Source organism: Agelaius tricolor, unplaced genomic scaffold (genome assembly GCF_023055355.1).
Source record: "Agelaius tricolor isolate 1412-34295 unplaced genomic scaffold, bAgeTri1.0.p SCAF_2, whole genome shotgun sequence".
Classification (NCBI taxonomy): Eukaryota; Metazoa; Chordata; class Aves; order Passeriformes; family Icteridae; genus Agelaius; species Agelaius tricolor.
Window position 1 is genome coordinate 29,052,375 of NW_027269262.1, and position 15,737 is coordinate 29,068,111.

A 15,737-nucleotide genomic window follows, 5' to 3' on the forward strand; every position below is an offset into this window, starting at 1 on the left:
TGCTTGCATGTAAGCCTCTAATGTGTGGGTATGTATATACTATATATATTATGTATAGAGATATGTTTATACATATGTGTGTCTATCTTTCAGCACACCAATTCTGTGAAAGTCCAGTTAACAGAAAGAACACTCCATTGAAGGCTTAGGAATAATGTAAAAGCACTGGATAATATTTCTACTTAGCATTTTTAAGCACACTTGTAAAACAAGAAAAGGCATGTACTGAATGACTTCTTTCCCTTTGTTCCCAGAATAAAGTCTAATAGCTCACAATAACAATCCCTTTTAACAACACATCTAGACATATCTGACAACTCTGGTAATTCCAAAGAAAAAAAGATGTTGTTTGGAGCATGACAAGGCTCTATCTCTGTTAACAAATAGTGTGCTGCAAAGGTAACATTCTTGGTGTTCAGAATGCTTACCACCCACAAAACATTTTTGGAAATGCATAGTTTAGACAAGCTGTCCTGTGATCCTGTGGATAGATCACCCATTAGTTTTCTCTGCACACTGGTTGTGCTCCCCCCTTCATGTCTTTTATCCCTTCTCTGTAGTTTTATGCAAAAAGAATGCACTCTTGAGACAGCAAGATGTTGTGCAAGAGGTACTGTAAACAGGGTCAACAGGGAAACGTGCTTTGATCTAACAAACACATTAACATTGGGGCCCCTTAAAACACAGCAGATGCCTGAGCTGGTTTCACACAGGCCTCATGGGAAGCATAGCAGTACCTAATGTGTGTACTTTTAATAAGAAAATTTATTATTATTATTATTATTATTATTATTATTATTATTATTATTATTATTATTATTATTAATACTTATTGTAAAATAAGTATTTTCAAATACTTCTGTGCAATGAACATTTTCCATCAACAAAATGAAGTATTTCTTCCAGAGGACTGGATTGTAAGTACAGCAACAGGTCAATTAATGCCAAGTTCTACACTGGAAAAGGCAACACTCCAAGGTTTGTATTTTGATTAAAGAGTGGCAGTTCATTTTATCCTACATGTACACAAGAGAGAATGAGCAGTGAGTCCTTCAGTTATTGTGCAAGTGTACAGGAGATATAAAAAGGTTACATGCCAATTTCTGAGACTCTTAAGTACAGTTTACAACAAACTCTTCTCCCCTGCCCTGGACTGCTTCCCAGTCCACCAAGTTATTTGCTGGTCCTATTTCTTAAGTAGTGTTCACTGAGTCTAAAGGCACTTAAAGTAAACTATTCATTAAACTACCAAAAGAAAAGGAAAATACAGACCTTTAAATCCAAGAAAGTAAATGCTTTTAACTAACTGGCTCTATTTTTCAGGGGGGAATGTGAAGCACCACGCGCAGAACTTTCACTGCAGACTGTATGCAGGACAGGCTATAACCTCAGTCCTGAACAGTGACTTTATATTTCCTCTCTTATCTCTGTGCCAAACATAAAATTGATAATCTTTAATGTTGACAATTAAATGGTCTTGATGGTCATCATCAGCTTCCTCAAAGGATAATTCCTGGCTTTTAATTTTTGGGGCATCAGAAACTGCAAAACATGTCCAAGATGCCCAAGCATATTAAACTGGCTATCTTTACTTCTCCCTCTGGCAGACCATCACTTCCCTTAGAAACAGATCTTCCTTCTACAAAACATGATCTATGCTTCCACAAGGTACAGAATGTTAGCCTGAGTTTTAAAGAAATCACTTTGTTGATTTACTAAAACTGGAGCAATATTTATTGCTGTAATCTTTATTACTTTGAAATAATATGTAACTAAAGTAAAGTCAAGAAGGTTTTGAAATCTGCCTTCTGGTTTTTCTCTTTTTCTTCTAGGTCAAGCATCCGTTTTAGCTTAGAAAAGTGAAATTTGGAATTTCGAGGAGTCTTGGAAGCAGAGTTGGTTGTTGTCTGTCCAGATTCAAGTGTCCTGAAAAACAAAAGATTCAAATGTCTTACAGGAGAGAAATAAGAATTAATATAAAGTAACTGTGAAAGCACACATATATAATTTGAGTATATATAATATAATATAAATATAATATATATATTATATTATATTAAAATTAATATATATATCTATAATATAATATAAAAATATCCAAGAGAAATAGTGTATTTTTATGGCAAATTAACAGTCAGAAGCGTTACTTTGTCATGCAAATTTTAGGCAGACATTTTGCATTAAAGACACAAATGTAACTGGGTATTCTTTGCACACAGTGGCATTTCATGAAAGTCTTTGATATTAAAGGATGAAAAGTTAAAATTCTCAACCATAAGTTAAAATCTCCTCAACTGTACCAACTGAGAAATACACTAAGTTATCAATTTCAACTTTATTAAAGTTGACTGATCTAAAATCAAGAAGATTTAATACACTCTACTTGGCAAAGGGCTGCTTCAAATAGGAAAGAAACAGGTACCTGGAAAGTGATGAGGGACTGTTCCCTTTAGATCCCAACCTACTGCAGCTTACAGGTGTCATTTTCTTTGCAGACTGAATTTTTACATCTGGTGTCTTCAGGCTAGATTTGATACCTGGAGTGCCACAATTTTGTGTTTTGGCTGCCAGAAAATCCCTGCTTTTACCATAATATCTTGTTGTTTTGTTGCAAGATTTGCAAGTAACCAGCTATGGAGAGAAGAAAAGAAGTATCAAGCTGTCTTTCAGTCTTTCCACCTCTATGTTATAAAGCCATTAGAAGAATTATTCAAACTGTTCTCCAAATACCATGACACAAATTAAATATTTGCTTAAGTGAAACATGAGATACTAAAAAGTACAAAGATACACTTTGTAACTCATATTTTAATTCAGGCTTCTTAAGCCAAATACATCCTCTGGGTTTATCTAGAAATTACTCCAATTCCCTACAAACTAATTTCAGGGGACCCATACTGCTGAAGATAATATTGTACAGTGATATACAGAGAACAACCCTGTAAAGACATGAAACAGCACCTGAACTGGGCAAATTGTATTTTAAGTGTACAAGATACAGTGAGTATACTGGAGTACTCCTATACCTTGGGAATTTGGCTAAAAAATTTGACATTCTGTGTCATCTAAAGTCATTAGCATATTCTACCCCCAATGAAGTTATATTGCACACTTTTCAGGGAATCTTGGGATACAATATTTAAATTACCAAACTCTCAAACCCAGTCATCTATTTTACTAAAAACAGCAAGTCTCAGTGAACAAAGCCAAGGCTTTGCATTATGGCAAAAGTACTTATTACAACAAGGAGGATGTTCTAAACAAAGGGCACTTTCTCTTCTCTCTGTGTACCTCTAGGCTGCAGGGAACTTCAGCAGCACACCAGGCTGAGAGGTGCATCTGAACTGATCACATCACCCAGTCAGAGGCTGTCAGGCGTTCCTGATATTCCTCACTGCCATGGCAACTACTCATACTAAGAGATATGAAAGTAATACAGCCAGACAGCTTTCTGAGGCACCAATTAGACTGACAGAAAAACAGTTATGTGATGCTTCTGGTTAAAAATAACATACTCAAAAGACTGTCACAAAAACGTCTAAGCAGTTTTGAAAACATCTACACCAAATCATTCTTCATTTCAAAGTGCGTAAATTCAGATAGTTTATTAAAAATTTCATTTAGAGATGCTGAAATGAAACATTTTTAGTTAAGTGTTTTGACTTCCTCTAGACATTATATTTTGTCAGCCTAACAAACTAAAAAAAAAAGAAATAGCATTAACTATTTTAGTGCTCAGGTATTGACATATTTTTAAGTTCTTCTGAATGAAATTCAGGTGGGAAACAACCATTCATGGTGACTTAGCACTGCGTGGAATATAAATGGAGGTGATCACTTTACAATGCAGGAATTACTGGATTAATCATAGCACTTCACAGCTAATTTCCATTCCCTGAAATGGATCAGCAGTTAACTCTAAAAACTTTTAAAGCCTTGAAACAGTCCCTATGTTATATGCCTTTTTATGCCAGAAGCAATCTAAAATCAAGTTCTACTTGCTAAGAAAGTTCTCAGAGGTTCAACCTGTCACATTATTGCTTGCATTAATTTCCAACCACACTGGAATTTTCATTTGCACAAGTCTCAGGAATTAGATTACAGGGATCTACATTGCTAATTTTGAAAGCTGCCAGTTGCTGACAGCATTTTTAAAGACTTAAGACAAGAAACAAATCATAATCCACAGGACAAATTTAAACTGAACAAAGCACAAGTAAAGCAGACTGTAATTACATACCAAGATCAAACTATTACCCAGAGTTTAAACTGGACCTATTTAAACTGAATTTTAAACTACTCATATGAATGCACAGTGTGTCCCTAACAAACACTCTGCAGTTACACAATAAGTCTAAGAGCCCGTCATCATTTCATAGGACACTGCTCTGTTCATCAGTTGCTTAAAGGGACAGTTCTTAATGTACCCTCAACATTCAGGAAACCAGAAAAATAAAGCAAACATGTCAGCCTGAAGAATCACAGAACATCTTGAGTTGGAAGGGACCCACATACATCATCGAATTTCAGCTCCTGGCCCAGCACAGGACATGCCAAGAATCCCAGCATGTGCCTGACAGTGTTGTCCCAATGCTTCTTAAACTCCTGTCAGCCTTGGTGCTGTGACCTCTCCCCTGGGGAGCCTGTTCCACTGCCCAACCACCCTCTGGGTGAAGAACCTTTTCAGATGTCCTTTCTGAAGCTCAACTTGGATCTACAATCTGGGGAGAGTGCCTTTACGGAGCATCTTATTTTGGTCTGACAGCCAAAAACCTTGGTGATATATTGCTCAGTTTAAAAATTTTAATTGACTCTTACATAGTTTTTGGTTTCACAAAATTTACTCCTGTAACCACAAGACTCTTACTCAAGAAAATTCCAAGTGTACCAGCAACTGCTGGGCACAATAGGGTGCAGTCTCATTTATTACAACAACCATTCACATAACCTGTTTTAAAAACAGTACATACCTTGGCAACACTAGATTAAATGTTTACTATTATTCTTCCAATAGTAATTAAATGTCACATTCCTGAGTACTTTTAGGAAAAATAACTGAGGCCTCAAGAAAAACATCAACTAGCTGAAATTACCTCTGTAGTTTAGTTTTAAAAGAGTTTCTATAAAAAGTAATATTCAGACAAAAGTAAAAAATTCTATTAATACAGATGGCAATAATAATCTGATGTAGCCATGAGAGGCTAGTGAAACACATGAAGTAAAGCTTGTGTCAAAACATATTTGGTCATCAAGTGATAAACTGAAACAAAGGCAGTACATGAGATGTTTGTGTAGCTTCTCTAACATGGGGGGTCACAAGGTATTTTTTTGACAGAAAAGCTTACTGGTCTTGTCTTCATGATCTATCTATTGTGGAAGATAAATTTAAAAAATGTCATTTATGCATAGAAGTTATTCCAAAAAGAAAGTGTCTTATGCTTGTGAAAATGAAATGTGTGGGCTCCTCTTCTAAGAGAAAGGTTTCTGTATCTTCTTTTTTTTGCCACTGAAACAGGGACATGAAATTTAGGGAAATATCGTGTACGTGTCAGTTTCAAATAACTGTCCTTACCAGAATGCTTCTTGACTCCTTGTACTTTCTCAAAAGCTTTGTCTGTTTCATGTTAAGCTTATGATTCTTTGCCTCTCGTTTAAGAACCTTCTCTATCTGTGGAGTCACTTTCATCTTTGGTTTGAGGCGCACTCGGTAGCTGTCAGGAACCAGGAACTGGAAGCAGTAAGGACATATCCTTTCTAATCCACGTTCATTACCTACAGATAAATAAAGGCAAAAGGATGAAATATTTATGTTTTATAACCAAACTTTAAAATGGTGTATTTCAATTTTAACATTACCTAAGTATATGTTTTTGTGTTTAAGGTAACACTAGAACACAAGAGGAAGCTGAGCATCAGAATGTGCTCAGCTGTACACAATTCAGACTAAGTTAATGCATGGCACAAGTTTACACGATATGTAACTGTGGATTTTCTTGAAAATAATGCAATTCCTTCCCAAAAATCTTTAGTGAAGGAAAGGAGGCTCACAATTCTGCCATGTAGGCACAATCTTCTACCAGATCGGAGACAATAAGGTCTCGGAAAACTCTTTGCCTATTTTAAGTGTGAGAAAATGCCACGATCTCAGGAACGAGACAAACGCTTTGAGATAAATTTCAGACCCAACAAGAGGCTCGCTCCTGGCATCCGCCTCATTATCTCCTGCAGCCGGAGCCGGACTCGGGCGCCTCTCCCTAAACCCCCGAGGGACACCTGGCCCTGCTTCCTGGCGAGCTCAACACCGCTGCCGGCAGCCCCGAGGCACGGCCCTGCGGGGGCAGAGCAGGGGCAAGGGGCAAAGGGAGAGAAAGGGTGAGCCGCATTCATTCCCATGCTCCTGTCCTGTCCTTGCGCTGCTCTCCCGCGGCAGGAGCCTCCTCTGGAGCGCGCCGGGCTCACGGGGCGCCCGGCTCCGGAGCCCCCTCCTCCGGCCCCGGCTCCGCCGCCTGCGACCGGGTCCCTCACTCGCCTCGGGAGTTGCGGAGCGTCCACCTGCACGGGAGAGAGGGAAAGCGTCAGGGCGCGGCCGCCGGCACGGGCGGGGACATCCCGCGCCTCACCGCCGGGCTCCCGCACCGCCCGTCCCGGCCCCGCCGCGGTTCCTTACAGCAGGAATCGCGCCTCTCCCGGGCAGGTCTCCGCCAGCTGCTCCGCCGCCGCCAGCACCCGCCGCCGCCCCATGGCGCCCAGCGCCCGCCGCGCCGGAAGGATGGGAAGGGAAGGAAGGGAAAGCGGGCGATGTGCAGCGCTTGGCCGAGCCCTGGCGGCTCCGCGGCCGCAGCTCCAGGGTACCGGGCTGGGGCGGGCCCCGGTGAAGGGCAGGGCCGGGGTTGGCGCCGGAGGGCAGCGGGGCCCGGCGGAGGGGTGGGCGGGTGAGCGAAAGGGCCGCGGGAGCCGAGCCCGGCCCGAACCCCCTCGGAGCGCGACACCCGCCCCGGGGAGCCGCTTGTGTCCCCGGCCAGGTGAAAAGTTTCTCCGGTAGGAAAGGAAACTTTTACCTCAGGGAGAAAAAACATGAGGAAGAGGTGCTTTAGGTTGAGGGCGGCAGAGCGCTTAGGCTGGCTCAGAGAGGTCGTGGAATCTCCTTCTCTGGAGACATGTCAGTCCCACCTGGACTGTGTCACCTGCGTTAATGCGTCACCTGCTCCAAGGGACCTCTGATTTCCAAAGGTCCCTTCAAATCTTAACAATTTTATGTGATTCTGTGGGGAAAAAAAAGAAATCAAAACCCAAACTCCGAACGCCACGCGTTTCTCTGTGAGGGCTTGTCCAGGTGAAAGATCTGCAGCAGCAGCTCCATAAATCCGCCTGATGCTCAGCAGTGCTGAACTTCATCTGTCACGCTCTCTATCGGAGGTGCCTTTTCCATGGATTTTGGCGACTGCAGGCTTGACTTTATCACTCTGCAAATGTCCTCCAATTAAAAAAAACCAAAACCAAACAAACAAAACCAAACAAAACAAACAAAAAAACCAAAACCAACCAAAAAACCCCTACCAAAACCACAAAACACCCCCAAAAACCTCCCCTGCACCTCCCCAAAAAAGTCCCTAAACCAAACCCTCAGCTTTTCACCTTTCGATGTGTGTTTTATTAATGCCCTCAGCCCTGCTCATTTGCTAGACGTTTTTATCCTTTGATCTATTGGTAATGGTGTTCATTTAGGAGAGGTATTCAGCTGAGCAGGCTTTGATAGTCTGTCAAGGCATTTGGATAAATATAATTATTTCTTATTTTCGGACACGGAGTAGCCAAGGGCTTTAAAAATAGAAAAGCAAAGGGGAAAAGAAATTTTAAGGCTTCCTTTAAGACAGCTTTACTACACAGTCAATAAATCTGGACTTGTTAATGAAATGTTCATAATAGGTACAATTAGGGCCTCTGCTGACTCTATTTTTTTAATGAAACCAAATTTTTCAATTAACCTTTCAATGTTACATTTTGTTGCTGGCTTTTTTGCTCCTGATTTTTGAGCGAACTCCTACCTTTTCTGAGTGGAAGAGCAGAGATGTCATGTAATATCCATTCAAAACACAACCAGTGTCCATCAGTCAACAGATTTTTTGGCAAATGAAATATTCCCGTTTATTAATACTGGTGAGGGAAAATGAAAGTACTTTTTGAGCATAAGTAAGCAAAACCAATTCCATTACTTTTTTGAGGGGTGGGTCTGTGTCTATAATTTGTTAAGCACATTTGTTCCCTAGGGAAGTTGTTTGTGGAGGAAGAATGGTGGGGCAAGAAATATACTGCTTTCCCAGCTGCTGCCTAGATAAAGGGAAATGTGCTAGGGTTTTTTTCTTTTGCCTGGAGCTGGGAACTGACTCCTCCCTGCCCCTGGAGTGGTGCAGGTGGGCCAGAGCATCTGCACCAGCACCATGGATTCACTTTTTCTTTTGAGAACAAGTGCCTGAGCGACCTGATTAAGCAGCGTGTGCTGTACTTATTAGGCAATGACTAACACAATGCAAAGGATTCATTTATATTCGCCCCCCCTCCACCTTCACTTTCACACTCTTTATATCCCTGCTTTTTTCTCTCTCAGTGTCTTCCAGTCTGCCTGAAATGCTTGTACACTTTTTTCTCCTTCTGCTCCTGAGACAACACTGGGCCATTCCTTTTTTTTTTAATCTTAGTTTGTCGGATTCTCTTTGCATTATAGATCATCTTTGTCCGAAAAGCGGGGCAGACAGCCACTCCCAGTGCCATCCACTCTCAGAGTGATGTGCCTCGTCCCGGGTCCCGTCACATGAGGCTTTCCCATATTAGGTGTGGTGCTGAATGTGCTAAACAAAGCACTAGAGACAAAGGGGAAATGGCCAAAACCCATGGCCTCAAATTCATGGCTCTCTACCAGCCCCTTCCTGCAGAACTCCCATCACAAGGCAGTATTTCTGTGCATCCAGTGCTGGCAGGACCAAACCCTTAAAAACAGACAACCCCCAGATCCTCGGCACAGTATTTATGGCATCAGTGGGATGAATTCGTCCTCATTTCAAGGCAGAATGCATTTGTCTCTACTTTTTCCTGGCTTTTGTTCACCAAAAAAAAAAAAAAAAAAAGCCCACGTTAGCAGAGCCGTGTTACAAACTGCTTCCCGCTTCTGTTGTTTAGCGTTTTGTAGCTACCACGGCTGGCCAACAGGCTGTAAATCTTGCCTGGTGTTTTGTAACAAAGGAAAAAATAGAATGATTTGTGTTGACTTTTGGTCATCGTGTATCATTATCGATCCGGGGGAGGGCGGCGGGGAGCGCGTACCGCGGATCTGTTGCTCGCCACTTCTCCGGGAAGGCGGCGTGAGCCAGCAGTCAGTAGAGGGCAATAGAGAAATACAGTTTGTGATGCCTAAAGGATTTGAAGCCCTGATTATGTGTTTACAGAAAAGAAAAAAGAAGAAAAGAAGAGCCAGGAGGATAGGTTGTTCAGTTTACTACCGGAGACCTGACTGTGACAGACCACCAAGAAAACGAAATTTTCAAAGAGAGTAGAGAAGACCTTCTGCAGCATCTGCAAGTCTGTCCTTTTTTCTTCAGAGTTACGTAGGATAACTTAGCAGAACTTATTGATGTCTGCATGTTCAGTGGACTCGGGGATCGACTGGGAGATGCGGAAATGTACTCTTTGGAAGAAACAGGAGAGGAGGCATTTCAAAGATCCTGCAGGTGACAAAGGTGAGCAAACTCACAGCTTCTCTTTCACGTGAGATAATAAATGTTCAGTCAGCTGGATAAAAGTCATGAACACACTGAGTGAGTGATAGAAATTATATGAGAATTTTGCTTTTTCAGGCATGCTACTGCATGATTCATTTTCTCACTGAAAAAAGAGAATAGTGATGCCACAAGGATTAGCATTTCCAAGCATATGTTATTTTGAAGACATGCTAAAACCAGTGACCTGTTTTATGTCTCATATTTTGTATTAGAATTGTTTGAAACGTGCTCATCATTTTACAAGGTTTATGTGCTATAGTTCCTAGACTCTAGTTTACAGAGAAATATATATATAAAAATGTGACTATTGTTTCTCCTTTTAGAGGGGATTTTTGCTCAGCTTTTAGACAAATGTGATTTGAAGGTTTGGAGAAATTTATTAAGAGATTTTTGGATGCATAGTGGGACTGCCCTCAGGTTTCTCAAAGGCTTTTTAATCAGAAAGATATTGAGAAGAGATAACTAAGAACACAGTAATAACAAAAGGTGTTAAGCCATAGAAATCAAGGGATGCAGAGGGTTGGGAAAGCAGAAAAAACCACAAGAGACTAAGTTAGGAAATAAACATGTGAAACACTTTTCTATTGCCAAGATCTCAGCTGGTGTCACCATAACACTTGGAAAATATCCTCAGGATGCCGGGAACCATTAAAGCAGTACAGATTATCAGAAGATAAACTTCCACTTCAGCTGCCACCACTACCAGAAGTGACTAATAAGAAATGTTTGGGAAATGAAAGATGAAGAATCAAAGCATTGACATTCTGGGGATATCACAGAGCAAATGCAAGGGTACCTAGAGGTCAGTCAGACTGTACCCATTTGAAACAAGGCAGGCTGATAAATAAAATAAATAAATCATATTCTGAAACAAACCATCAGCTTTTAAAAGGTAATTAAAGGACAAGTTATCTGATGTTCCTCTTGAGCTTGGATTTATTTTGTAGGTGGTATCGTAGGTGAAGCTATGACACAGTGATTTATCTATGCTTTGAGTCCCAAAAACATGTGAAAGATTAGTGTGTTTTTTGTTAGTTTATACATTGTCTAGAACACAGCTTCCTTGCAGTATGTGCGTGAGGGAGGTGAAAGATAACGTATACAAAGCGTGCCACTATATCCTGTGGATTGGCAACATCCATTTGATAGGGAATGGACCCAATGACTATCAGAACCCATCTGATCTTGAAAGCTACAAGTTCTAGTTTCCTATTTTTTCTTCCTTTCATTCAATTTCCAGTACTCTACATCTTGTATACTTGTAAATCCATTATCTCAAAAGATAATAGAAATTAAAGATGGTGTTGAACAAAAACCTCAGAGAGAAATATTCATGCAGCTTAATAGCGCCAACTCTTCTTTAAAGTGGTCTCTGGTAGAAATTATTAACTCTGTATCTAGGATGTGAAGCTGTAGGGCAGTAAACATGCCCTTACAACTGATACCTATTTTCAGTGACATTAGCAGGGTTGCTGTGTGGTGTTATGTCCATACAAATACAGTCAAAGGGATTTTTGTAGTGGGGAGCCACACAGGTCAGCGGCTGGAGCTGAGGAATGGGAGCTGCTGCTCCTGGAAGTCCAGGCCTTGCTTTGTCTCTGTGTGACTTTGTGGTACATTAGGCTTGTTTATGGTCAGCTCATGAAGTGGCCAGCCTGGCACCTTGCCCATGCCAAGGGTTGGGCTTTGAGTGGGAGGGTGCAGATGGTACAAGGAGTCCCTCCTTCCATGCAGGTTATGGGAAATGCCATTGCCAGGTTGCAGTGCTCTTCAGTACACAGACAAACATACTCCTATGCCAGTTCTGCCTGTAAATCCTTGCTAACTTGAGTCATAATAAACCATTCCTTAATTTTCACTCACAGAACAGTTGTCTAAAAATGTTGAAATCTCAAGCCAAAGTTTCACCTGTGAAAAAGATGCTGCTAATTAATGTGTTAATTGTCATGTAAACCCCTTTGCTTAATGAGATGTGAAATAGCCCCTGCTGTTAGGAATATCAGTGTGCACAGGAGTTTGTCCCAGGCACTTAGGGTCATTTATTGCTGTGCTGCAGCACAACCCAGGGCTGCTATTTCAGCCTCTTGCCAAAATAGAAACGTTTTACTTTCTGATGAGTCATCTGGGTTTCGCTGAGATCTTGCAAGGTTCCCCCATCCTATTCTTCTTTGCTGTGCAGTCCAGGCCCTGCCCTGGAGACCTTGCTTTCTCAGGAAAAGATGGGGTGGAACCTGCTTCAGCAGCTGTCAGCTCCATTCCTTAATTAACTTGGAGCAGACTGCTAATTAATGATATGGAGCGTTTTCCCTGTCACTGGAGCTGAACATGCAGCATTCCCAGCCTTTTCTGGCCAGCAGTGTGGCAGAGCAGTGCTGGCAACTGAGTCAGAGTTTGCCACACGTTGTGCTAAATGTTCCCTGCATCAAGGCAGAAAGGGAACTAGGTCAACCAAAGGTGGCAGCTTTAATCTATTTTCCACGTTGGTCATACTTACAAACAACACAGAAGAACTACACGTTTCAAGAAAATATTTCCTTGCATTTTTTTTTCCTTCTGGTGAAAAAGGGGGTAGAGGAAGACTTAATTTTTTCCTTTCTTTTTGCTTTAAATTATTTCCTTTCCCTTCTAAGTCTGAGTGATCTGTTCTAAGATGGCACTAGTTTGAGCATGAGGCTGGACTAGATGACCTCTAAAGGTTTCCAACCTTACCCTGTAATTTTCAACAATCATGCTGCTATTTTGGATTCCTCCTGACTCCAAATTACCTGGGAGAGGGAAAAAAAACCCCACCACTGTTTAAAGATAATTTTCTTTCCCCTTAAGTTATTATTTTTATTCATTTGAAAATGCACCAGGGAAAATAAAAGCTGGGTACTTCTAATAAATAACAGTGTTATGAAATAGTTCTTTGCAGTTGTTGGTTTCTGAGTTTTGTCGTAAAATGCTTTAATTACCGTGTTCAGGCTGCTTAGCAAAAATGCTATTAGGCAGAAATGTAGTCAGCTGAGGGGTAAACTGTTTGAGGGTTGTGCTCCCTGCTGCAGTTGAAAAGTGGCTTTTCACACCTGTTTATAGTATCCTAAGTTGGTCTTGTGTTTGAAAAGCTGGTGTCATTGCTGATTCTTCCAGTTCTATGCCTGGTGACTCATGTGGTAAGAAGGAGTGAAATATTTACTGCTAAAGTATGTGAAATAATATTAATTTTAAAAATCCATATTGCTTTTTCAGTAATCCATTTTAGCTAAATTCATTCCAAATTATACTGTTTGCCCAGCTGACATCCTTAATTCATCACCCTGGCTGAAACCAAGATCTTCAAAGCCATTTACAACAGCTAAGCAAACATGTCTTTCATTAGCTTCGATTATAATGCCTGATGAAGTGCACAGAGGAACTGAATCTTTAGAGATGACAGTGATGGATATGATTTAGACACAGGAGAGGTAAGAGAATCAGGCTGATGCTTAGAGTGAGCTTTAATCCAGAGTTTCACAGTCAAATATCGGTGGATGGTGCAGTGCCTCGGATCTGCTTCAAAACTGCTGCTGCTGCTGAGGCACAATATATTGTAACTGCACTAGGAAGTGAGCACTTGGGTTTTCATTGCTGGTAATGGGGCCTTGTCCCCAAAACCTGCTCCTCTTTTAAAGGATAAACTGGATGTAACTACCTCCAAAGTGTGAAGCAGCTACAGTAAAGAGGAAAAACTCCACGTGACATCAATTTAATTAGAATGCAGTATCATTGCCTTGATTAGTGATGGAAAACAGGAAACTTCTTCAGTGAGGGTTGTATTATAGCTGCACAATTCCGCAGTAGGGAAAGGATTTAACCTTCGTCAAGTTGGCCCGCATGCAAGGCCCTCCACTTTCCTGTGCCCCTCAGAGACTTTGTGCAGAAAACAAAACAGCAAGGGGTAGATAATTCAACAGAAGATTTCTTTTTCTGAAATCCTGAGGCCTTTGCTTAAGCATCCCAAGCTGTTAAAAGCTCACACTAGTTGTATACACATATGTTAAACAAACATCATCAGAGTTGTGTTAACTTGTTGCTTATTTGGAGCGTGGAGAGGGGCTGATGCAATCTCTGGTCTTTTTCAAGAAGGCACACAGTCATATGTTTTTATGTATTCTTTTCATTATTATTAGACAAAGCTGACAGTGGTGTTCAGGTATAGTCTGCATCAATCCCTTGAAAGGCCATTTCCTTAGCGAGCAAAGACTTGTTTTCTTTCTTCAGGACAATAGTTTTAAAGACTAGTTTGATAGCTGGGCAGACATAACAAAGTTTGTCAATTCATAATCAATTTATGGAAATGAAAAATTTTTTTTTCTTACTGTGTGCTTAAGCAATGTTTTCCTGATGAAAATATTTATGTATTGGTTTTTTTGTTTGTGTGTTTGTTGGGGTTTTTTTATCTCCTCCTTTCTCCTGAGCCAGGCTGAGATCTCTGTATCCTTTAGCATTGTTTAGAAAAAAAAGATCTGGTTATCCTAAGAGCAGGGAAGACAGTGGAAAGCCTGAAGGAATTCTAGACAGAGATGCTGTGGCATACGTAAGGTCTGTGAAGAGCTTGTCACTGTGCATTTTGGCTTCTCAGCTTCTGTTTCATTTGCTTCGCTGGTTAATCATTGGCTTGAGTGCTCAGGTACCATGGTGATCAACGCACTACCAGTGCCACAAACCCAGCATGATGCATATTCATTGAAACACTATTTTTGAAATAAAACCAGAAATAAATGCAACTTTTGAAAATCCTCAGCATAGCTAACATTGCCATGTACTTTTCTCTCTAACAATGTAAATTAGCATGGTAGGATACAGGCTTCTTCCTCCCATTTTAGATTTTTCCTTCTGGTGTTGATATCCACAGCTTTCTCATTAAGTGGTTTGAAAGGCTTCAGACTTCTTCCATATGTTGAGTATAGCACATTTGTGCATTGGCCTTTCTGTGCAGCTATTGAGATGTTTGTTCCACTGTCATCAATATTAATATCAAGGAAAGGCCCTTGGAATAAGAGCCAAATGCATCCTTGCTCTGTTAAGCCCCAACAGTTTGCTAAGTGTGACCTTTGTGAAGCTACGGGTATAAAGTTCAACCTTGAAAATCTTGGCCAGCAACTAACTGCTGGAATGCCAATTGGCAAGCTCTTCTTCCTTCTCCAAATGCAGAGCTTTCTGCCTGAATAGCTCCAATGCAGCATCTCTTCCTTAGTGTCAGGTTTTGAGGTCTGATCCTCACACAGACCTCTGGTGCTGTTGTTAATTTTTATAATGCTATGATATTTATGTATTTATTTGAATATGTAAGATATTTATGTCTTTATTTGAATATGTAAGGTGGCCAACACTGGGAAGTCAGCACTGAGGAGCAGTTTCCCACTGAGGATGTTACTGTGCCAGCATCCGTCCAAGATAACTGCAGGGAATATAGAAAAAAATGTTGCCTCCTTATCATGAGTACCTTACGAGTTTGCTCCTGGTTTTGGTATCTTGAATTCCATCACAATGCTGCTCTCTGAGCACCGGTGCCTGGAGCAGATTCAATATCATGCTGTCAGTCCATGAGCCCCCAGCACATGGCATGCCCACGAGGCAAATAAACCACAGAAGAGGGAATTAGATGGAGCTAGATGCAAGGTATGCATCCACTGGAGCTGAGTAATTGTTCCTCAAACTCTGCTGATCGTAAAAGCTTGCTTTAACTTTTGTTTCAGCTGTCGGGAAATGGAAAATACATAAAATTCCTCTTACATTCCCCTCACATGAAATAAAGATGCCAAATATTTTTTCAGGCGTGTCTTACCATCTGCTTCAACAGCAATTAGTTCACCAATTGGTGTGGGACAAGTTTCATTAATAGATGGTGAAAGCATGCAAAAAGCCTCCAAACTCAAAGAGCGATGCAGGGATGCTCTTTATCTTTCTCTGGCATTAGGTAGGAAGGGCCTGTGATGCACTGCT

General features: G+C 41.0%; 1 protein-coding gene and 1 long non-coding RNA gene across 10 annotated transcripts in view; one reads left to right on the plus strand and one right to left on the minus strand.

Annotated features, from left to right (window-relative positions):
* Positions 1-1,732: 1,732 nt before the first annotated feature.
* On the minus strand, positions 1,733-6,877 carry CUNH18orf21 (chromosome unknown C18orf21 homolog). 2 transcript variants are annotated; one of them, XM_071455003.1, is made up of 5 exons: positions 6,668-6,877; positions 6,530-6,552; positions 5,573-5,772; positions 2,423-2,631; positions 1,733-1,926 (listed from the first exon to the last, which is right to left on the minus strand). In XM_071455003.1, the coding sequence occupies exons 1-5, from the start codon at positions 6,739-6,741 to the stop codon at positions 1,773-1,775; spliced, it is 660 nt and encodes a 219-aa protein (XP_071311104.1). In that variant the 5' UTR covers positions 6,742-6,877; the 3' UTR covers positions 1,733-1,772. The 2 variants fall into 2 exon arrangements, with proteins under 2 accessions (XP_071311104.1, XP_071311096.1); XM_071454995.1 differs by lacking the exons at positions 6,530-6,552; positions 6,668-6,877 and adding an exon at positions 6,183-6,529.
* A 2,338-nt stretch (positions 6,878-9,215) lies between these two features.
* Positions 9,216-15,737, plus strand: part of LOC139604012 (uncharacterized) — a 109,874-nt gene continuing 103,352 nt past the window's right edge. For 2 of the 8 annotated variants that reach the window (XR_011683886.1, XR_011683879.1), the window contains exon 1: positions 9,216-9,731. This is a non-coding gene — a long non-coding RNA (uncharacterized lncRNA). The remainder of the gene's footprint in view (positions 9,732-15,737) is intronic. The other 6 variants (XR_011683878.1, XR_011683880.1, XR_011683881.1 and 3 more) reach the window with 4 other exon arrangements.